Raw genomic sequence first — 23828 nt, 5'->3', positions numbered from 1 at the left:
AAAACAGGATATCGATATTTTTAAGTCCCGATAGCATTAAATTAGAAGACAAATCGATATATTTCAAACTTTCTTAATTTTTAAATTTAGCTGTTGTAATAAAGATTAAAGTTATTGGTACCACCGATATAGAAACTATTTCTACAAGCAAAGCTATTTTTGCTTGAATCACAAGGCTATGACTTACAACTTAGATTTCTTTACAGTTTTATTTTTTTTGTTATTACCTCACAAAAATTCAAATAGTTTTTGCACCCATTGTTTGCAAATAAATATAAAACATAACAGAAACTATCGATATACAGAAGCGATTGCCATTCATCGTGGCCGTGGATTGGAACGATTGCGGTGCGTGGTCACACTGTTTATGCTTGCATTTGTCTGTGGAAATTTCATTTCACAAAACCGAGATTGTTAAATTAAACAAATTAAAAAGTTTTCGACCGGAATACAATAGCAGCAATATGCTGCAGTTAAATATAATTGTGAGTATCGCCAGTCGCATTTCCGAGTGAACACACACGAAAGTTCGAGCACACCGCACACACATGCACGCACACAGACAAACTCTCACCCACTGCATTGTTTCTGTTCTTACTGTGGCAATTTCTTTTCGCTGGTGTCTTTCTTTTTTTTTTTGTGTTATACTACAGCTACGGTATTTTTCTCCGACTTTTATATACGCTATTTAATTCGCGTGTGAAAATAAAGTGTGTTTGGTTGTAAGAGCCCTGAAAGCGACAAGAAATGCAGTGGGGAGGGGAGAAGACGATAGTATTTGTTGTTGTTGTGGCTGCAATAATGAAAATTCGGTGAAACAGGCACATACATGCATACATACGTTTATTGCTAATTTTCACTTGTTTATTGTGAATTATGGGAAAATTTGCGTAAATAGAGTGTTTTTCATGCAGACGCATACTGAATTATGTAGTTATGATGTATTTGTGTATGTAGGAAAAAAGGAGTTTGCTGCAGTCTCCTGTTTTGTTGTTGTGCCAACCTTGACTTACGCATTTCTCTGCTTCTCCCTTTTTTTTGCTCTCCCTCCGCTCCTTTTCTCTTGTCTCCTTCTCTCTCCGCCTTGCACCTTTCTGCGCTTGGCGCTCATTTGACATTTTGCTCAAACATGTTGCGTTTGACATGTAAGTGTGTGTGAGTGTGAAAGAAAATAGTGCAAAACAACAATTGAATCGGAAATCCAAGTCGTACACCTAATTTCTATATAACCCAAAACGCAGCAACAAAAGTCTGTTAATGCGCGCGCGCTCTGTTTGATTTGCCTTTTGTTTTTCTTGGTGTTTTCGCCGTTCTTTGCGCTGTTGCCAGTTGGAAAATGCTGTCCAATTGGCTTGGCTCAGCTGACAAGTGCAGTTAGCCAGCCAACTGCCAACCACCTACCCTCCCCATTCCTTTTAACTGTAAAAAAAAAGCACGCTAAAGAGAAGTGAATGAGAGAGGAAGCAGAAGAATCGGAGTTCTCAATTAAATCTTCGCAGACGCATGTGTTTTGTTTTGTTCATATTAGTTGTAACACAATAAATAACCGATTTAAATGAACTTTCAGTATATATAACACGCTGACATAAACGCATAAGCCGCCATTCGATGCCCAACCTATAAACAATTGACGACCACTCGCCACAAAACCACCCGTTCTACACATTCGACACACACACTCGACGCACGGCCCCGGAAGAGGAAGAAAAAGGCAGCAGGAGCAGGACGAGGAGGAGTAGGAGGAGCACCACCACCACCAACTCATCGCCCAGTGGTGGCCACCTGCTGCTCCAGAAGCTCCAGGAACAACTGCCGCGATGAAGGTGGACACGGTGAAACTAAAGAAGGGCTCCTCGGAGCTAACGGCCGAGTGCCGCGAGCTCATCGACGAGCTGACCAAGCGGCGCACCCGGGCCGAACTCCTCGAGTTCCTCGACACCGTCCACGTCTGGATCTACGGCAAGTGCGAGCTGTATCACTGGATCGAGATCCTCGACCGGTTCGACAAGATCCTCGAGGAGGCCTCGCGTCATGTCAACGCCAACGAGTTCGTGCTGCAGTGCGACACCAACTTCCAGGAAACGGTAAGAACAACGGTTAGTTTTCCAGGTTTTCCTCTGAAACGAATTTCCCCAAAACTCATTGTAGTAAAAACTGGATTAATTATCTTAGGATACTCGTCTATTTTCCAGATTTACAAGAATTTATACAATTTTTTTTCGCTTTGTTTTTGTAAAAGTTTTCTTATTGCAACAAGATTTCTCAATTCTTCAAAAGATTATTAAAATATTTAATATTTGACAGGTCACTTTCTCCGAAGGTATCTCTACCTTTACCAAGTATTTATATTTTAAATTCACATAATTATTTTGAATATTAATTTTGAATTGTACATTTTACAATTTTTGAAGAAACAATTTCTTTGAATTCCTTTTTTTTTAAGTCGGAATATATAGTAAGAGATATCACAAATAAAAATTTAGAAAATATAAATATAATTCGATATAATTCTGTTACTGTGAAACACAAAACAAACCATATTTTTTTTTATAACTGAAGTTATCGTATATAAGCACTCTCAATCCTCGTTTATTCACAGAATTATTCATTATATTTTATACCTAAATATCAATTTTATCCTCCCCAGGATGTCACACTGCTGCTGCACGTACTTAACTTTACCACACTGCTGATCGAGCACTCGTTCTCACGTCACTTGTACAATTCCATCGAACACTTGACGGTGCTGCTCTCCTCCCAGAACATGGACATTGTCCTGGCCGTCCTCAATCTGCTCTACATGTTCTCCAAGCGCAGCAACTTCATACCCCGCTTGCCGTTCGAAAAGAAGGAGCTTCTGATCGTCAAGCTCTTCAATATAGCCGAGGTGGGTCATCTCATTGGTTGAGATTTAATTCGTTTTTAACACTGAATATTTGTTGTTTTAGCGCTGGGGTGATCCCAACTACGGCCTGTCGCTCAAGGACTGCTGCATTGGCGAGCCAAAGCTGGAATTCCTCTACCAGCTGTGCATCGACTATGTGGACGAGCACGGTCACGCCGCCCAGCTGGAAATTCCGGACATGATGGACCTCTGCCACACGGCATCAGCTCCAGAGGTGATCAAGACGATTGCCGGACAGATCTCAAAGCCCAGTGAGGCAATCAAGGTTTGTTTCCAATCCAGCACTTCGTTTTGTATTAAAAATATTGCTGAACTTCCTTTTTCTTAAAAAAAAACTACTACTATCAGTACATTTAAGATATTAAACGAAGTTTTTACAATATTTCGTATAAAATTGCCTAAATTAGTGAATAATTTATTAGATAAACAACAATCACAATATTAACAATATAGAAACAAAAATTTATAAATACAATAAATGATATTTGTTAAAATTAAATTGTTAATTTATATTTCAAAATTAGAACTTCATCTTTCAAACAAAGCATACAAAAAAAACTACTATTCCACTCAATCCATTTAAAATATTAAATATAGTTTTTATAAAAATGCAGAATTTATTAGGCATTGTTTAAATGATGTTTTATAAGATTTAATTGTTTATCTTAGTTTTTTCAGACTAAGAGTAACTTAAAACAACAACAAAAATGATTTAATTGTGGAATTTCAAAATAATTTGGCTTATATCCTCCATAGATGCGCATTGCTCATCGGGTGCGCTTGATCTCAGGCTTCAACAACTACAAACTGCGTCTCCAGTTCGTCCAGGCGCGCCTTCAGGCCGTCTCCATTCTGATCTACTCCAATGCCCTGCAGGACAACACGGACAAGGTGTTGTACGCCGGCTTCGGCGAGGAGCTGTGCGAGCTCATCGACAAGGAGGACGTGCACCTGGTGGAGATACGGGCGGCAGTGCTGCGCACACTAACCTCGATGCTGCACTTCGACCGCAACCCGAATGTGCCAAGGTAAGCGATCGGATGCGGCCTGCCTGATGGATCCTCCCGATAATTACTGCTTGGCTTCTTTTCATGCTTTCGGTGCAGCAGGGCCGGGTCGCGTCTGATGAAGATCGTCCACTACACAGGTGCCGAGCGGCAGGGCGGCACGTTGCCACTGCTCGTCCGCGACTGCATCGATAATCTAACCACCCACGGACTCACCGAGCGCTATCCGCTCATCCTGGCCACCTCGCTTTTCTCGCTGCTGTACCACCTGGCCAGCTACGAGATGGGCGGCTCCGCTCTGGTCAAGAGCGGCATGATGCAGTCGCTGCTGTGCGTCATCAGCTGGCCAGGAGTCGACCTCGAGCACATCACGTTCGTGACGCGGGCAGTGCGAGTGATTGACCTGATCACCAACATAGACATCGCCCGATTCCATCAGAACAATGGACTCAACGTCTTCATCGACCGCCTGGAGAAGGAGATCAAGAGCTGTTGCAAGGCGTTGGCCGATATCGGCATCACGCTGAAGGAGTCCACGCTGCGCGACGACCACAAGCTGGACACCTCGCTGGACCAAACCGACGAGGATGTGGAAGGTGGGTAGAGGGGGTGCCTGCCTAAATTCAAATAATTGAAACTTCAAATGTTCAGCCAAAGCGAACCTTTTTTAATGGTAAATTAGAAAGGCAGGCATTTGGATACCCAGATATAAGCAATGGCTTACACTTTTATGTACTTAATATGGTAATCATGGGCTGGCTACCTTGATAACGTTTCTCTTATTACGCATTTCCCTGAAATCTCAAATAACTTGAGCATTAACAACTCCAATAGATTTACATGATCGTCATAGTTTGTATTACACCATTATTTTATAATGTTCTGCTTATTTTACTGATTATTTCTGTGATATCTCAAATAGCTTGAGCATTCTCAACAATTCTCAATGGCTAATTGCTGGGGAAAACAAACGAAAACACTGGTAACTAAAGCTTTGATATTCTTTTTCAGACGGAGCTGGAGAGAACGCCTCCGTGGCCAGTGGAAGCGGATCGCCACGTCGCGAGAACTCTAGTGATGGCGTCAGCGGCGTCGGCAGTAGCGCCTACAGAGCTTACCACGAGCTTATTGGCGGAGGAGTAGGAGGAGGATCGGGCTCAGGAGCGGGACTCCTGGACATTGGTGGAGCACGCAGTCTGACAGGTGTCGTCGGAGGAAGTAGTGGAGCAGCTGCTGGCGCATCCGGACCGATCCTAGGACTATTCAACAGTGATGGAACCGCCATCCAACTACCAACCATCATGTATCCCTCCAACAGCTACTACGCCCGTCCGCTGGCCGAGCGCAAGGCGGAGCTATCGTCGCAGCTGCCGAGCAGCCTGGCGCCGAAGAAGCCCTCCTGCGTCACCCAGCGGGCGGCCCTGCTCAAATCGATGCTGAACTTCCTGAAGAAGAGCATCCAGGACCATGCCCACTTTAGCAACATGCGCAACATCATGGAGACGAGTCTCACGCAGTCGCTGCGCCACATCATCGCCAATGCGGAGTACTACGGCCCGTCGCTGTTCCTGCTGGCCACCGATGTGGTCACCGTGTACGTCTTCAACGAGCCGTCGCTGCTCTCCTCGCTGCAGGATCTGGGCATCACCAGTGTGATGCTGAAGGCGCTGCTCCACAAGGATGTGCCGGCCACGCGCGAAGTGCTTGGCTCCCTGCCCAACGTGTTCTCCGCCCTGTGCTTGAACGAGCGCGGACTGTTCGAGTTTCTCTCCTACGATCCGTTCGACAAGGTGCTGAAGGTGCTGCTCTCACCGGACTACCTGGTGGCCATGCGGCGGCGCCGCTCCTCGGATCCGCTCGGCGACACGGCCACCAATCTGGGCAATGCCATGGACGACCTAATCAAGCATCATCCGTACTTGCGGGCCGTTGCCACCGAGGCGATCGTTCGGCTGCTGAACGAGTTGGTTCGCCTGGGCTCCGATCCCAGCTTCATTTGCTGGCGGGCCAACAAGGAGAGCAGTGGCTCTGGCTCCGGTTCCGGCAGCCATGGCGGTGCCCACGGTCATGTGGCGTCCACACCCTCGCCCATGGTCATGGTGGCCGGCTCGGGCGGCTCGACTTCGGTGCTGCAGGGCGCAGCGGACACGAACGACAGCAGCGGCGATGACGACGATGACGATGACGAGATGAGCTCGGCCTCGCAGCAACAGCAGCAACCGACGACTCCCGGCGGTGCCACCACGCCCAGGACACAAACGGCAGGCGTTGGAGGAGGAGGAGGAGGAGGAGCACCAGCAGCCACATCGCAGGCCGCCAAAGTGGTGACGCCACCGGAACGCGAGGCCATACCACTCATCGACTACATCCTGAACGTGATGAAGTTCATCGAGGCGATATTCAGCAACAGTCCGAACGGCGACCACTGTCGCGAGTTTGTGCTGCAAGGCGGCCTGAAGCCCATCCTGCAGCTGCTGTCGCTGCCCAATCTGCCGGTGGACTCGCCGGTGTCCACCACCTCGCAGGCGGTGGCCAATGTCTGCAAGGCCATACTCAGCCAGGCGCAAGAGACCAAGGTGCTGGACGTGGCGCTCAAGCAGCTGGCCGACATTGTGGCCCAGCTGAAGCCGCTGATCAAGCACTTCACCTTTCCCGGCGGCAGTGTCCTGCTGGCCGAGCTCGTCTGCTGCCAACGACTGGAGGATGGCTTCGCCAACGCCGAGTACACGCCCATACTGCACAACATGAGCTTCGTGCACGGCTATGTGGTGATGCTGGTACATCTCTGCCGCAACTCCTCCAACGACATGCGGGCCATACTGCTCAAGCGCTGGGGCGTGAATCGCGAGACCGGCGTCCAGCTGCTGCAGCAGCTCGTCCAACTCTACATCTCGCTGGTGTGGGAGAGCACCATCCTGCTGAACCTGTGCTCGGACGAGCCCACCCAGCATCCGGATTTGATCTGGGACGAGATTGCAGCCCAAATGTCGGCGGCGGCGGGCACCGCCGATCCCCTCACCGAGGCGGAGCTCTCCCGGAAGCTGGAGCGCGCGGCCGAGTTCCGGACCAAGTACACGCCCGAGGAGCAGTTCCGGTACATCAAATCCCTACTGGCGGCCAGCTCGCGACTGGGCAGAGCGCTGGCCGAGCTGCTGGGCACGTTGGTGAAGCTATCGGTGGGATCACCGCAGACGCGGCAGCGTCGCATCAACGATCTGATCAGTAATATCAACAAAGTTCCTACGCCAGAGGCGCGCGAAATAGCCCGCATCCTCAGCTCGATCCTGGTGAACGGCTTCAGTCACGAGAGCATCCTGCCCAAGCCGGTGCCGAAGCTGAAGCTTACCTTCCTCATCTGCTCGGTGGGCTTCACCGGTCCCATGCTGTTCGACGACAAGCGCAGCGCCTTCCACCTGATGATCTCGCAGTTCTGCGCCGAGAATGGCCTGAAGGCCTTCTTCGAGATGTTCTATTGGGCCCTGTCGCTGGACAATGTGTCGCAGAAGTTCGAATTCGATCAGTGGGCCTCGATGGAGGACCTGATGCAGGCGCACGAGGACGACAAGCGTGACTGTCCGGAGGGCACGGGCGAGTTCCTCGACGCCTGGCTGCAGCTGCTTGAAAAGATGGTGAATCCGCGCGCCATGCTGGAGTCGCCGTACACGATGAGTCCGCGCCTCAACTACCTGCCCGATTCGGTGCCGTTCGAGCCGGTCTTCTACCTAATCCACATCCACCAGCTGGCCATGCAGGCACTGCGCCGCATCTGGGCCCGACGCCCCATCCCGAACTACGGGCCCAGCATGTTCGAGACCATGATCCTCATACTCAAGCATCTGATCAAGTCGCACCAGATGCTGCTGGATCGCTACCACACACGCATGAAGGAGATCAAGTTCGAGAACCTCTACATCCGCAGCACGGACGACGGCCTCAATGCCGATCACATCAAGACGCTGACCGACATGGGCTTCATGCACTACCACGTGATCGAGGCGCTGCGCACCAATGCCTCGCTGGAGGAGGCCACCGACTATCTGCTGAACAATCCGGAGGCCAGTGCTCTGTCTACAACGACGCCGGCCGGTGGGCCATCGACTGCTCCGCCGCCGCCGCCACCGCCAACGGCCTCCACCATGGACATTGACATGGATCTGCCCGCCGACGGTGGGGAGTCCATGCAGAGCAAATCCTCCGCTTCGGCCAGCTCCAGCTATGACTACAAGCACCTGAAGCTGATGCCATCGCTGATCTTTGACCGCTTCTGCGACGAGGCCATCTCGCGGGCCTTCGAGTTCATGGAGGCCATACCGGACACGGTGACCAGTGCCGCCGACTTGATAGCCGTGCTCTACCGACGCCACAATCACCTGAACAAACAGGTCTTCGTCACGAACTTTGTGCGCAACATCATCCAGTGGGTGGACTTCACCCTGCAGCTGTTCGAGCCGGGCGCAACCAAGTCGTCCACCGGATCGAAGGCCTCTCGCTTGGAGGAGTGCCTGACCGGGATGACGGCCACCCGGCTGTTTGTCCGCCTCAAGACCTCCACGCTGCTGCTCGAGGAGAACTACAGTGATCTGCATCGGCCGCTGGTGGAGGCCATCACCGCCCAGGATGCCATGGTCTCGCTGGTCAAGCTGCTCGACTGCATGAGCCAATGGATGCTGGAGCAGTCGTCCACTGAGCAGCAGCAGCAGCAACAGCAGCAACGGGCGACTGTGCCCCGCTGGGTGCAGAATCTGGTGGACCTGATCGATGCCATCGATAGCATCAGTCACATACTGCAGCGCAAGGCCAACATGCGGGCGGTGAGCAGCGATGTGTGGCGCTGGTACGACGCCTCCACGGGCAAATGGAATGCCTACTCGGAGGCCAACAACGAGCTCATCCGGAATGCCTATGCGGCCGGCGAGCGCTGGCTGCACATCAACATTGGGCGGCAGCGCTGCACCGTCAGCCTCAACTGCATGACGCAGGTGAGCGAGGCGTCCGGCACACATCGCCCCGTCTGTCCGGCCCTCAAGCTGAGCGAGGCCATCACCTCGCTGAACAACCCGATGGCCCTGCTCAAGGTGGAGCATGTGCTGAATCGTGTGGTGCGCACCTCGCCCGACGGCAACGGCACCGTGCATTCCGACGAGTTGATTTCGCTGCGTCAGCTGGTCAACTTTACCGATGCTGGCACACAACAGGCACAGCAGCAGCAGCAGCCGCTGCAGCCGGAGAACTCCAACAATGACGAGGGAGGAGGAGGAGCAGCCAGCAGTGAGGATCCAGGAGTCAGTGGCGGATCCCCACCAGCCGCCGCCATGACCACGCGCAGCAAGTCGCGACAGAAGAGTGCGGCCGCTGCAGCCGCCGCCAAGGTGAAGTCCAACAGTCAGCCAGGTGGCTCCGGCTCACCGCCCATACCCAAGCGCACCCAGAAGATCATCCTGAACGAGGAGCAGGTGGGCCTGAGCAAGTTCGACTGCGGCCGCATCATTGGCAGCATTGTGGACCTGCTGCAGCCCTCCCACTTGATGCTCAACGAGACGAAGCTGTCGCTGCTGCGACTGTGTGCACGATTGACGCGCAACTACGACAATGCCCAGGTGTTCATCCGGCGCGGTGGCGTCCGCATGCTGCTGCATCTGCAGCAGGCCTGCAGCTTCATGGGCTTCCCCACCTACGCCAATATCATACTGCGCCACGTCCTCGAGGCACCGCCCGTCCTCCAGGAGGCCATGGAGCGGGTGCTGGGCATGCGTGCCGCCGGCATCGTGCCCGTCAGCCATCGCGATCTCATCTACGTGCTCACTCAGGTCTCGTCGGCGGTGTCGCGCAATCCGCAGATCTTCGTGGCCGCCGCCAAGGAGATGTTGCGTGGCGAGTACTTGCTGAACACCACCAGCACCACGCTGGCCGATGATGCCCGCGTCATGGTCAAGTCCAAGTTTGGCCAACAGCCTACGGCGGCGGCTGGCGGGGCCACGCCCCATTCCCAGACCACCACGCCCGCGGCGGGAGCAGCGGCCAGCAAGGAGGACCTTCTCAAGGACGATCCGCAGGTGCAGTCGTCGGTGGCCGTGCTCAAGGATCTGCTGCACGGACTGGTGCAGCCATGCTGGCACTACGGCGGCACCGGCTCCTCGGATCGCGGCCAGGGCGCCGCCGAGCTGCTGCAGCCGGATCAGCCGCCAGGAACGGCCCAGGGATGCCACGACGATGAGGTGAGTCTTAGTACTTAGTATTATTTTGATATACAGATGCGGTCAACAAATTAGTAGAGTTGTAGCTTAGGGAAATGGCAATAGTGTGCACAGTTTGGCAAAAACTTTTCTAACATCAGAGTATAATAATAATAATAATAATAGTTTTTTAGCTTATGAAAATTGCATTTTGGAAACAATTTCTTAAAATTTTTTTTGCATTTTCGAAATGCTAATACTATAAACTAAATAAGAAACCGCATTTAACAAAGATATAAAATATTTTCAAAAAATATATTGATAACAAATTATATACAGCTGTGGTCAAAATAATATATTAAATATTTCTTCTTAAAAGAAAGTGGCAATCGAACAAAGTTTGACAAAAACTTTTTTAAAAATGTTGTTTATACTATACGATGCATATGTATATACAGTTGGCGCCAAAATAATAATAGTTTTTTAGCTTATGAAAATTGCAATTGAACATATTTTTGAAACAACTTCTGAACAATTTTTGTGTAATTTCGCATTTAACATATTTATACCAGTTTTTAAACAAATATTAAAAAAAAAAAATGAGTTGTATGTATATACAGCTCTATTAAAAATAATAAAATAAGTTTTTCATGTTAGGTACAAGTGTTGGTAACATTTTGTATATTTTCGTAAAGCTAATAGTATAAACTAAAGTTCCTTAAAGATTGATAATGATTTGAAATGTTCTAGTTACATTGGGTGGTATCTAATATCTCTAAGATTATCTTTTTGCCATGGAAGTTATAGCTTCTCAAGTATGGGACATGACTACGCATCAAAACGCAATATATGTGGTTTCCAAAGCTATATCTTTACTAAATACTATGTTATTAGTTGTATTTCCGCTTCCAGGAGACGCCCGCACCCGTCACAAGCAAGAAGCAATCCTCGGGCGCAGCAGGCGGAGGTGGAGGAGGAGGAGCTGCTGCTGGTCAAGCGCAGCCGACGGAGAAGTTCGAGCCGTGCTGTTGCACGTGGCACATCCCGACCAGCGGTCACACCCACGCCAAGCCGACCATCTCGCGGGCCACGCTGCTGAAGCTGCTGGCGGACTCGACCCGTGCCTACCAGTCGCTGGTGCCGCGCGTGCTGCTGTCGCACGTTTACACGCCGGCGGACAGTCCCCTGATCTCGGCACCGCAACAGACGTTCCTGGGCGTGCTGCTCGACCGCTTCCTGCCCATCACGCAGCGGCACCATGTCCCCGAGGTGAGCACCATGACCCGGGTGCTGGTCTGCTCGCTATCGGACTGCTACCAACAGCCGGGTGTCCAGGTGCACGTGGCCGAGGAGCTGCACGCGGCGGTGGCCAGGGCGCTGGCCCAGCCCGACTCTGCCGAGAAGCACACGCGGCTGCAGGTGCTGATGAGCCTGTTCCCCAATCTCATCGAGTCGCCGATGCTGTACGACAAGGTGCACATGCACCGCAACAACATGTACCGCGTGCTGCTGCGCCAGGGCGTGATGACCTACCTGACCAAGGTGGCCCAGTACAAGGATCTGTCCAATCACAACACGCTCAGCACACTGGCGGCCATACTGCGTCCCATGGAGATCCTGTTGCGCTTCAGTGTGTCCACCACAACGCTCGGCTCGAAGCGCATCCTCTTTGGCGGTGTGGGCGCCGGCGGTGGCGGAGCCAATGGCACTGGCAATGGCAGCGGTGCTGCCGGCGGAGCCAACGCCACCGGACCCGGATCGGGCAACACCTACGGCACCATCATCAACCGGCGACTGTATCCCCGCTTGGCCGCACGCACCGCCGTCAGTGCCGCCGTGGAGCGCTCCAATGCGATGGGCGGCGAGCATGTGCTGCGCGACATCATCCGCAATGTGCTGTCCGATAGGCGGCACGCCTTTGAGTTCATCTTCAATTCGGACGAGATGGCCGTGGACTCGGAGGACTCGTCGGCACCCGGAGGCGGATTGGGTGGAGCGGTCGTTCTCGGAAGCGGCGCGGGAGGAGGCCTGGCGGGATCGGGATCCGGATCCGGATCGGGAGCAGGTGGCGGCACCGGAGCAGCCGTTATCGACGTGGTCGAGGAACGGAGCAATGGCGGCGACACCAACGATCCACCCGCCACAGTCAGTTCGGGCTCATCGGCAGCTGGCCAATCGTCGGCCAGCGGCGGAGGACCGGTGCGACCAGTGCTCAACTTTGACCAGCTGTGGGACGACTTCCTGCAGAGCGAAGGTCTGCGCCTGGCCTCGCGCAGTGGCGCTGGCGCCGGATCGGGCAGTGGAGCCGCCGGCAGCGGCTCAACCGGAGCACAGAACGGCAGCATTGCGTCGGCCAGTTCCGCCAACTCGGGCAACAATTCCGCTGGCGGAGATCCCCGCCTGCGCACCCTCAATCCGGACGTGGATGTGGGCGGCGGGAGTGGAAATGGAGGCAGCGTGGGCGGCGGCAACAGCGGCGGATCCAACGCAGGCGTCGTCAATGACAATGGAATCGGAGGCGGCGGGGGCAGTGATGGTGCATCCACCTCCTCGGACACTGGAGCACGAGGTGGCGCCCGCGACATGAATCCCTCGCTGCTGGGCGAGGTGAGCACCTCCGATTCGGACTCGGACGCCTCCACGGAGAACGACGAGCGGAACGAGGAGGACGAGGACGAGGATGACGACGCCCCCGACGAGGATGTGGACGAGCACAGCGAGACGGATGTGGACGAGGAGCGACCGCGCCAGTTCATCGAGGTCTTCGATCACATCTACGAGCCGGAATCCTCGGAGACGGCCTCCAACGATGCGGACGTGGACAACGACGATGACGATGACGAGGATGAGGACGATGTGGACGACGACGACGATGATGACGAAGACAACGACGACGAGGATCGCGAGGAGAGAGAGAGCGTCATGGATGCGGAGCTGGACCACCAGATTGACATAGCCATTGCCCTCGTCTCGTCCAACAATCGTCCGCGACGCAGTGCAGCGGTGAATGCCTCTGGCGACAACCAGATCGCCAATCGTCCCAATCCCGATGTGGACGAGGTGGACGACGAGGAGGACGACGACGTGGACGACGGTGATCCCGACCACGATCCCGATGTGGACCCCATTGGCGGTCCCTCGTCCGCCCAGGCGGAGGCCTATCTGTACGAGCGACTGGGCAGCAGCGGTCTGATGCCCACCCCGCCGGTGGGCTTCCGCGTCCGCATGAACAGCTCCATTGCCCAGCCGCTGGACATCGATGTGAACGGTGGCAGCGGCAGCGGCAACAGTGCGGGCATCTCTGGATCGACGGCGACCACCGGCAGAGGTTCGTCCACGGGCGGCACAACGGCCAGCATCGGAGCCATTGCCTCCGCCGCCCTGCGTCCCTCGTCCGGCTCCTGGATGGCCCCGGACTTCAACTTCATTGGCGTGTCCGGCGGCGGAACCGGTGGAGGTGGTGCCTCCGGCAGCGGCGCATCGGCTGGCAATGCCAATGGGGGTGAGGTGAACGCCTTCCTCACGCCCTCCATGTCGCAGCTGGACCGGACTGGCGGCGGTGGTGCCGCTGGCGTCGGTGGTGGTCAGAACATGAGCAATCTCCTCGACGAGCAGCCATCGGTTACAGGCGGCGTCGGCGGTGTCGGTGGCGGAGTATCTGCCTCTGGAGGCGGTGGCGGAGTTACCGGCGGCGGTGCCAGCGGTAATGCCACGGGACAGCATCCGAACGCCACGCTCTGCACGAACGGCGTGCGCCGGCGGTTGCTCTATCTGGACCAGCAGTACTGTGTGTGCATGCCCACGCATCAGAATCCCACGGAGGAGACTCAGATGGAGACCTTCACCCAGGATGGTGAGTACTTTAGGGGATTGTTAGGCAGTACCTCGATATAATATTAGTGGGTAGGTAGGTACCATTTTCTGGTACCTAATACCTTACTTTTGTACCTTACCTTGGTAAAGATTTGTTTCTATCTTGATACAAAACTATGTTGGGTATAAAGATATTGAAATGTTTTTACTTATTTTTGTTTTTAAATTAATTTAATGCCACTAAATTCATTTTGATGTATTTATTTATTTATATAAAGCTAAGTTATAGTAAAAACTAAAATGAAGAGCATTAGGGACTAGGGCCTTCCGCTGGTTTATTTAATTAGCTTAAGATAACATTTTGAACAATTTAAATTACAAATTACAATTTAAATACATATGAGATTTGTTTTTGTAAGGAATGTAATGATTTTGTTGTTATTAGAAGGGGTTTACTAAAATGGTAAGGAGTATACTAATGACCTTGCCGTCCCATTACAGCTCTTCACTGGTGGCTGGAGGAGGCCACGCTTCTTGACATGGAAAGCCAGACTGATGCCTGCCTGTATGCCGCCCACTTCCTGCTGCCGCATCTCATCAAGGAGCTGAAGACGGCGCACCAGCAGCGCAAGCAGGAGGAAGCCGCCCGTCAGACGACGACGGCCAGCACAACAGCGGCGGCACCGCCTGGAGCGACTACGTCCGCCAACTCAACGGCGGTGGCCACAGCGGCGCCGCCCACAGCAACAGCCTCGATTGCCTCCAGTCTGCTGGCCAATGCGACAGCGGGAGGCAGCGGTGTGGTGGTGCCACCGGTGGCCGCCTCTGCCACGGGAGGCACCCGACGCAGCTCGATTCCCGTGCTGATCCCCTCAAGCTTTGGGGCCACCAGCAGTTTGGCCAGTGCATCTGGCGAGACTGCGGCCACCACTGGCGCAACCACTAGCCCTTACATACCCACAACCAGTGAGTAGTGGATGAAACTACTAAGTGTATAGATGGCAGACTAATGATCCTTTTTTTGCAGCGCCCCTAAGCGGCAGTGGTGGATCCCTGGAGACGACGCAGACGACCACGACACGTGCGTCCCGCCAACGCGGCGGATTGCGCCAGCACAGTCAGTTGCCCTTCAACATCTACGCCGAGATTGACCTCACCAACGAGCAGGATAGCCAGGGTGCCACCTCCACCAACAACTCGGCAGCAGCAGCAGCAGCTCCAGCCGATGGAGCAGACCAGCAGCCACAGTCACAGTCTCAGCAAAACTCCTCCTTGTCCTCTTCGGCACCAGCACCGCCATCGGGATCGCCATCGGCATCGTCGTCGGCGCCGCAGGTAGCAGTGCTCCATCATCAGCGACATCCGCCAGTGCCACTCCTGCCGTCCAGCGGAAGACCATCGCGTCCCCACTCGCGTCTGGATGAGGCGGAGCTGCTACTCTTGCAGGTAGATTACATACTTATATTTTAGTTAATAAGCTATAGTATATGCTCATTAATTTCGGGCTGATTGCTTAATGCATATTTATTTAAAAGATATTTTCAACTTAATCTTAAAGTATATGCCTTAATCAACAAGTTGTAGATTTAAATGACTTAAAGTAAGTGAATAATATCAGTGTTTTTTGTGAACTCAAGGAATTTTAACAAGTGGATGAAGTTTGGGCTAGAGAAAAGGTCAAGAAGTTTGCTTAATAATAGTATTTCATATTGTATATTTTATTTATTAACAAATAGTATTTGCTTAATTCTGGGCTCAGGGGGTTATTGCGTATTTATTTATTTATTTTATAGCTTAAACTTATAGGATGTCTTCATCAATCAGTTGAAGGTGTTAGTAAGTTATAGTAAGTAAAAAATAATAGTGGTAGTAATATACAAACTCAATGATTTTGGGTTAGAGAGGTGGTTAGAATGGTTGCTTAAAGGTATTTGCGTTCTTTAAAAAAGGATTTTTATTGTAGATTATCATATTGTGTGAGTACTTGATTCAGAACCACTTCCATTTTCGATTCCAGTTGGCCGATCGCCAGGCTGTCCGCAGTCGCTTGCAAGTGTCCAGCGGACACACGAACTCCTCGCGCACCTCGGGATCGGCGCTGATCAATGCCCGGCCCAATCGCGACCTGCCCGCCCGTCTGCAGCGTCTGGTCCAGGCCCACAGTTCCGTTTCCGGCCGCAGCAGTGCCGCCTCCGCCGGATCTACGCCAGCACCCACGCTGGTCTCCATGCCGACGCCCATTTCCAGTGCAAATCTGGAGCAGCTAAACGTCAGCGCACCGGATGTTGCGGGCTTTGCCCTGCCGCCTTCTCTGGAGGTGGATGTGGACGTGCTGCCCGGCCTTCTGGACATGCCGCCGCAGCTGTCGCCACCGCTGCCGCCACATCCCGGTGACACGCAGCCGGTGGTCCTCAACGAAGACGATTTCTGGCCCGGCACTGCGTTCCCAACGGTGTTCCCCACGGAGTCACCTGCGGCTACAGCGGCACCAGCAGCCGGAAACACAGAGGCTGCCAACGAGTCAAACCCACAAGCGGATCCAATTGCTGAAGGCAGCCGCGAAGCTGCTCCGCCAATTCCACAGGCTCCGCCCACAACTGAGCCCACGCCAGTGGAGTCTGGTGCGGCAGGAGCTGCATCGGCCAGTACACAGACCTCGGCATCAGCTGAAGATGCTGCCACAGCATCTGGTGGTGGAGGTGGTGGAGCAGGAACAGCAGCAGCTGGCACAACAGCCACCATAACCGACATGAGTCCTGAGGTTCGGGCCGCACTCGGTGATCTGGAGGTGCCCGAGGGCGTGGATCCCTCCTTTTTGGCCGCCCTGCCCAGCGATATGCGCGAGGAGGTCATCCAGGAGCATCTGCGCATGCAGCGCATCCGGCAGCGGGCGCAGCAGAATGCCATTCAAATAGCCCACGACTCGCTGGTCGAGGTCAATCCGGAGTTCCTGGCCGCCCTGCCTCTGAACATCCAGTCGGAGGTGCTCATGCAGCAGCGCATCGAGCAGCAGCGCCAGGCGGCACAGACCGCCAATCCGGAGGATCCCGTCGACACGGCCGCCTTCTTCCAGAACCTGCCCGAGAATTTGCGTCAAGCGGTAAGTGTTTGTGTGCGTTTGCGAATGTCAAGTGAATATACAAACTAAATGTTTATAATCCATGTGTATGTAGATACTCACCGACATGGAGGAGTCGCAGATAGCCAGTTTGCCGCCCGAGTTGGCTGCCGAGGCGCAGTTCCTGCGTCGCGACTGGGAATCACGCAATGGCGCCCGCATGGACGCTCATCCGCCCAGCAATGCTTTATGTGAGTATTTCGGTTATACGACTGCTGAATGACTGGAAAGGTGGCTTCATGTCGGTTATATTTTTAATTCGAATGGCCAAGCTCATGGCCAGATAACATGATCAGCTTGGTCTGATCCAAAACACGGGACTCATGACTCTTGTGGCTCATAGATCAGCTTTACAAAATAGTATTAATATATATTTTTATATAATTTAATATATATATAGTCCAATATTTTCTCTGTCTTTTTCGGTTCAAAAGATATTTAAATTCAATTTTTATTTTCGATGTTAATCGAAAACTATTTTTAATTCTTATTTCTTGTATATTTTTTTGAGTTTTTAAATTGTAAAATCTCTTAAAAATGAGACAAACAAAGGAAATTGTGTATGATACAGCTATTTGAAAACCCACTGATCTATCCTCAATTTCTATTTTTTTTTTATAAAAACAGCCCGTTTCCAGACCACGCTGCAAAGCCTGGACGAGGCACGCTGGCACAGCTCCATTTGGTACGATGCCAGTGGCAATGCCCAGCCGCAGCACCATCAGCACCACCAGCACACCACGATCGTGCACCACCACGCGCACGCACACCATGCCCCCACAATGGGCAAACCACTGGCGCTGCTGATGATGGAGGACGAGAACATTCTGCTCGATCCGGACTCGCTGGCCACCCTGCTGCTCTTCCTGTTCGTCGAGGACCAGAAGGTGAACAGCATGCGGCTGCACCGCGTCATCCGCAACCTGTGCCACCACGAACCGACGCGCGACTGGATCATCAACGCCCTGATCAGCATCGTGCAGAAGACGAACGAGGACAATGCCAACTTTGGGGCTGGACAGGCGGGCGGCAAGCCCGAGTGGCTGAAGTTGCGCGTGGACGCGGCTTTTGGGTACAAGAGCAACATCTTCCTGATCAATCGGCTGTACGAGGGCAGTGCCCGGAGCATCAGCATCAATCCGCAGGCGGCGCAGATGATAGTGCGCAACTGTCTGGATCTGCTGTTCGTGCTGGCCAAGCACTATCCATCCAGCTTTGTGCCCTACAATCGCGAGGTCAAGGCCCGCCGCCTCTTGAGTGCCGTCTTTGGCATGCCCTCGCCCACCGCTGGCGGCGCAGGAGCAGCGGGAGTTGGAGGAGCGGGAGGAGCGGCCGGCGGATCGGCCGGCGGATCAGTAGCGGGACGCCTGGCAGCCGATGATGTACCGCCGGGTGGCACACTCGACTTCCGTTCACGTTTCTGCCGCTACCAGGTGGCCAATCGATTGCGTGGCATACTGGACGATCACCCAGCACCAGCATCAGCATCAGCACCGTCGAAGCCCTCAACGCCTCTGGATGAGGCGCCCTCCACATCGAAGGCGGCGGCAGCCAAGGCAGCGGCCAGCGCCAAAGTGTCCGCTCCCGGCAGCATGGCTCAGCACTCGGTGCCGTACCAGACGAATGCCAAGAACTTCTGGGACGTGGTGCTGAACATCGACCGGCAGACGCAGGTACGCCTGGCCCATGTGGACCAGTTTCCGCTCACCTCGCAGCCAGCGTGGGAGTGGCAGTCCAACACGGCCGATTTCCTCTCGTTCAGCGAATCGCCCTTTGGCCAGCTGCTCGAGATGCTGCCCTACAAGGTGATCTGCCGCTCGCCCCATCTCACGGACATGCTGGTCAAGCTGCTGGCCTCGCTCAGCACCGAGCTGCCCAAGGAGGAGGAGCAGTTGCCGCTCACCGATCAAATGCCCGCCCTCATACCCATACCAGTAGCAGGAACAGGAGCAGGACCAGGAGCGGCAACATCTGCATCTGCATCTGCCTCTTCCTCTGCCACGGCGGCGGAGAGTTCGCAGGCCAGTAGTGCCAGCGAGATTGGTGACGGACACACGGCCAACAATGAGGAGCAGGTGGCTCCGGCCAGCGGTAATCCGGCCTCCGGTGATGGGAATGGAAATGGAAATGCCAGCACGGTGAAGCGCACCCAGTTGCCCACCTTGAGTGTGGCCCTGCCGGTGGCGCCGTCGAAGCCACGCCGCAAGATCTACGCCAAGAACTTCTCGCAGCTGCAGCTGGTCATCGAGGTGCTGACGCACCAGTGCGGCACCACCGAGGGCCTGGACAACGTGGCCAAGCTGATTGTCAACCTCACGCAATGCTCGCAGGCATCGAATGCGATTTTCATCCAGTACTTGACCGCCGCCATTCTGGGCCTGGCCGAGGAGGTGCGTCAGGCCATCCAGATGCTGCTCAACGAGATACGCATGTACAACATCCACCACGGTGTGACCGGCAGCATCTCGCAGACTGCCTCCACATCTGGAGCGGCTGCAGCGGCGGCCGCAGCGGCAGTAGCCGGAGTAGCACCCACTGTTTCGGGCGCCAGTCTGCTGCCCAACTTGGCCGTCCACGAGGGCATCATGCAGGATCGCTTCACCGCGGAGCATGTGATCATCTCGGCGCCGAAGAATGCCAAACCCACGTGCGAGCTGCAGCTGCCGTCGATGAAGAAGCTCATGTCCAACTCCTCCGCCCAGCCCTACTTCCTGCGCACCCTCAAGATCTTCATGCAGGTGCGTGATATGTACGAGGCACAGAACGGATTGCCCAGCGGTGCAGGTGGCGGTGGTGGACTGGCCAGCGGTGCTGCTGCTGGCGACAACGACGACGACAACGACAACGACATCATCGACATTGTGGGCGATGGCGGTGCCTCGGGTGGCAGCAGTTCGGACATGGCTCCCGGATCGGCCAGCACCATATCGCCTCCGCCGCCCATGGAAACCAATCAAACGGCGATGCACGACGACGACGATGACGACGACGATGATGGTGATGCCGATGCAGATGTAGATGGCGTTGGTGACGAGGACGAGGATGATGACGATGATGAGGACGAGGCAAGGGACTCCCCGGGAGTCGGCCACGCGTCAGCGGCGACTGCTGGCGGTGTCAAGTCCAACAAGCCAACACTCAGTCAGATCCTGTGCCTGGACGTGCTGTGGCACACGCTCAGCGAGTGCCTGGTGGCGCTGGAGGAGTCCAAGGACGAGTTCGCCGTCCTGGTGCTGCAGCCCACCGTGGAGGCGTTCTTCCTCATCCACGCCTCGCATCGCGGTGCCGCCAAGAAGTCGTCTCGCAATTCCCTGGCCGGAGTGGTGGGCTCTGCACTGCGAGCAGCTGGCGGATTTGGTGCACCATCCGCGTCGTCTGCGGCCCAGGAGCACAGTCCATCGATGGACGACACGAGCAGCGCCAACACCCTCAGTTCGGCCAGTTTCGAAGGTGAGTTTAAGGCATATTTCAGGGGCTATACTGGTGCAACCCATGAGAAATTGACCGATTTTAGGGAGTGCTTTTTAAAAGTATATTTTAAGGATTTTTTTTACAAAAGTGCATTTTTTTTGGGGAACAAAATGATTGTTTTTATAATTTTAAATCAATCAAAAATCTCGTGGGCTTATAAGAAATATATTCAAGAATGCTTATTAGATGTTTATTTGATCGGTCAATTAATTGTTGACTTATGTTGTCACCTATTTTAAAAATGGCATTTCGTTGAAAACGGGTTTAAAATTTAATTTAAAAACCAATTTCACAGGATATTTGTTTTTAAGTATAAATAATTTAATTTATTAATTAAGCTAATATTTTTAATAGATTGATTTTTTGAAAGTCTAGTGTCTATACAGTAAATTTAAATCATAACTGACATTACATTATTGATCTTTACCAGATGAGCCGCGGATGCAGGATGCCTCCACAAACACGCCGCTGGCGGCCAGCAGCTCTGCGGGCACAGCGCTGAGCGCCCACGAGGCGCAGCTGCGGCAGGACCGCCAGAAGTTCCTTCAGTTCGCCGAGAAGCACCGCACCGTGCTCAATCAGATCCTGCGCCAGTCGCCCACTCACCTGTCGGATGGGCCCTTCGCCGTGCTGGTGGACCACACGCGCATCCTGGACTTTGACGTCAAGCGCAAGTACTTCCAGACGGAGCTGGAGCGCCTGGACGAGGGCATCCGGCGCGAGGAGCACACGGTCAGTGTGCGTCGCGTGACCGTCTTCGAGGACTCGTTCCGCGTGCTGTACCGCCTGGGACCGGAGGAGTGGAAGAACCGCTTCTACATCGTCTTCGAGGGTGAGTTTTTGTTGCCCCAAAACGGACCGAATTTGATGTATGATGACTAATGTGCATGCATTTTCCCCATATTTACAGATGAGGAGGGCCAGGATGCTGGCGGCCTGTTGCGCGAATGGTATGTGATCATCTCGCGCGAGATCTTCAATCCGATGTATGCCTTGTTCTGTGTGTCGCCGGGCGATCGCGTCACCTACATGATCAATCCCTCCAGCCATGCCAATCCGAATCACTTGAGCTACTTCAAGTTCGTCGGCCGCGTAATTGGTAAGGCAATTGTCGACTATTATCCTTTATATCAGCTTTTGAATGCCACGTTCGTTATTTCTCACTCGAAAAAAAAAAAAAAACAGCCAAAGCTGTGCACGACAACAAGCTGCTGGAGTGCTACTTCACCCGATCCTTCTACAAGCACATCCTGGGCAAGCAGGTGAAGCACACGGACATGGAGTCGCAGGACTACGAGTTCTACAAGGGCCTCGACTATCTCATGAAGAACGACATCTCCACACTGGGCTACGAGCTGACCTTCTCCACCGAGGTGCAGGAGTTCGGTGTCACCCAGATCCGTGATCTCAAGCCAAACGGACGCGACACCGCCGTCACCGAGGAGAACAAGTTCGAGTATGTGCAGCTGGTGTGCCAGCTAAAGATGAGCGGCTCCATTCGACAGCAGTAAGTATAGAGTACTATATATATATATTCTTGATTGACCATGTCATGGATTCACACACTCTCTCTCTCTCTCTCTCTTTATCCAGATTGGACGCATTCCTCGAGGGATTCTACGACATTATTCCAAAGCATTTAATTTCGATATTCAACGAACAGGAACTGGAGCTTCTCATATCCGGTCTGCCGGATATTGACATTGAAGATCTAAAGGCGAACACCGAGTACCACAAGTACACCTCCAAATCGGCCCAGGTAAGATATTGGCCATCCCGCTCTAAACCATGCCTTTACCATGGCGATACCATCTCATTTCGTCCATCAGATTCAATGGTTCTGGCGTGCATTGCGCAGCTTTGACCAAGCGGACCGGGCCAAGTTCCTGCAGTTCGTCACTGGCACCTCGAAGGTGCCGCTGCAGGGCTTCGGCTCCCTGGAGGGCATGAACGGGATTCAGAAGTTCCAAATCCACCGGGACGATCGGTCCACCGATCGGTTGCCCTGTGCACATACCTGGTGAGTAAAGAATCATTTTTATTTTATTTATTATAAAGAATTGTATAGTTTACAAAACTAAAGCTACGAGGCCTTCGTCTAAAGTTGTTTTAAAGATAATTCCAAAATATTATAAGGATTACTTATTGTGTAAACGACTTTTTGGGTTTTATATGGAAATTTTAATTTCTAATTTAATTTAATTTTAATTTTAGAAACTTTATCAGTGGATGTAATTTTTGTTTTGTATTGATTTGTTTTTGACTGTTTTTATTAGTACAGAGTTGTGCTATAAACACTTAAATAAAAGTAATCAATAAATTGATTATCAATAATATTTATTTTCAATATAAATTTATAATTTTGCTTTAAGTTTAGATTTATGGGGATTAGTTTAGTGCTTTAAGATGATACTTCACAATTCTATAATCAAACAATTTCATTTCTCGATTGCAGCTTTAACCAACTGGATCTGCCCATGTACAAGTCTTACGACAAACTGCGGAGCTGCCTGCTAAAGGCCATACATGAGTGCTCCGAGGGCTTTGGCTTCGCCTAAACAAGAACCTCAGTGGCCAACCGAGGAGCAAGCAAAGTAAACAGAATCAGAACCAGAATCAGAACCAGAAACAATGGACGCAACACTATTCCTAATACGCCACGCCACACGGGCAGCACGACGAGAAATGCATAATTGATTTGAACAGAACAGAACAGCCACTGCAAATGTGCGATAGCGGCAACAGAAACTGCATACATACACAGTACATATAGTTATATAGTATATATAAAAATGTTGAATTAATTATTAATTTTTCGCGCCTATATATATACAATATATATTTTCTTAAATTTTCAAAAGAAACGGAAAAAATCGAAGGAAACCTAAAAAAAAAAACAAGCAACCCTAAAATAACTGATACAAACGCTGAACAAGCATATTTCATTTAAATTTATCTGTGAAACTCATCTATTATAATTTTTTTTGGAATCAATCCCTGTCGTTTTGCACATTTTCATTAAAAAAAAGGATTTATATAAATGATAACACAAATTTTTATTTACATAAACACGAAACCGAATAGCAAAGGATTAAACGTAGTACATAGAACGCAAATGCACATAAGCACACAGATTATACACTTTGGTTTCTTGTTTACTTAAGTGTATTTACCGAAGATAAACGGGGGGAAGTAAAGGAAAATAATTAAATGGATTAAAGTATTTTGATATAAGAGATAAGTCCTTATGTTATGCATTTTAAGTTTACCTTTGGAATAATGAGCCGCAGATGTAACTTAAAGAATGTGGAATAAAGTAAGAATAAGCTCATTTATCATAA

The 23828-nt window shown here is 52.1% G+C and overlaps 1 protein-coding gene across 5 annotated transcripts; it reads left to right on the top strand.

The window, feature by feature from the left end:
• Positions 1–319: 319 nt before the first annotated feature.
• Positions 320–23828, top strand: LOC108136423 (E3 ubiquitin-protein ligase HUWE1). 5 transcript variants are annotated; one of them, XM_017257554.2, is made up of 19 exons: positions 320–485; positions 1568–2096; positions 2648–2887; positions 2949–3170; positions 3662–3933; positions 4015–4508; positions 4924–10127; positions 10980–13938; positions 14400–14864; positions 14926–15344; positions 15916–16998; positions 17072–17207; positions 17644–20466; positions 20918–21319; positions 21398–21586; positions 21673–21994; positions 22081–22246; positions 22317–22507; positions 22943–23828. In XM_017257554.2, the coding sequence occupies exons 2-19, from the start codon at positions 1818–1820 to the stop codon at positions 23043–23045; spliced, it is 15969 nt and encodes a 5322-aa protein (XP_017113043.1). In that variant the 5' UTR covers positions 320–485; positions 1568–1817; the 3' UTR covers positions 23046–23828. The 5 variants fall into 5 exon arrangements, with proteins under 5 accessions (XP_017113043.1, XP_017113045.1, XP_017113042.1 ...); XM_017257556.2 differs by having other exon boundaries at positions 4012–4508; positions 10998–13938; XM_017257553.2 differs by having other exon boundaries at positions 4012–4508.

This window comes from Drosophila elegans, unplaced genomic scaffold, assembly GCF_018152505.1.
Source record: "Drosophila elegans isolate 14027-0461.03 unplaced genomic scaffold, ASM1815250v1 contig_149, whole genome shotgun sequence".
In the NCBI taxonomy this organism is placed as follows: Eukaryota; Metazoa; Arthropoda; class Insecta; order Diptera; family Drosophilidae; genus Drosophila; species Drosophila elegans.
This window is presented reverse-complemented; position numbering and strand designations above follow the sequence as displayed.

Excerpts from the sequence above, each read along its gene's own strand:
- LOC108136423 (XM_017257553.2), top strand. The coding sequence starts at position 1,818 with ATGAAGGTGGACACGGTGAAACTAAAGAAGGGCTCCTCGGAGCTAACG. Across the intron at positions 3,171-3,661 it reads AGCCCAGTGAGGCAATCAAG|ATGCGCATTGCTCATCGGGT; the intron begins GTTTGTTTCCAA and ends TATCCTCCATAG. Across the intron at positions 21,587-21,672 it reads GTTCGTCGGCCGCGTAATTG|CCAAAGCTGTGCACGACAAC; the intron begins GTAAGGCAATTG and ends AAAAAAAAACAG.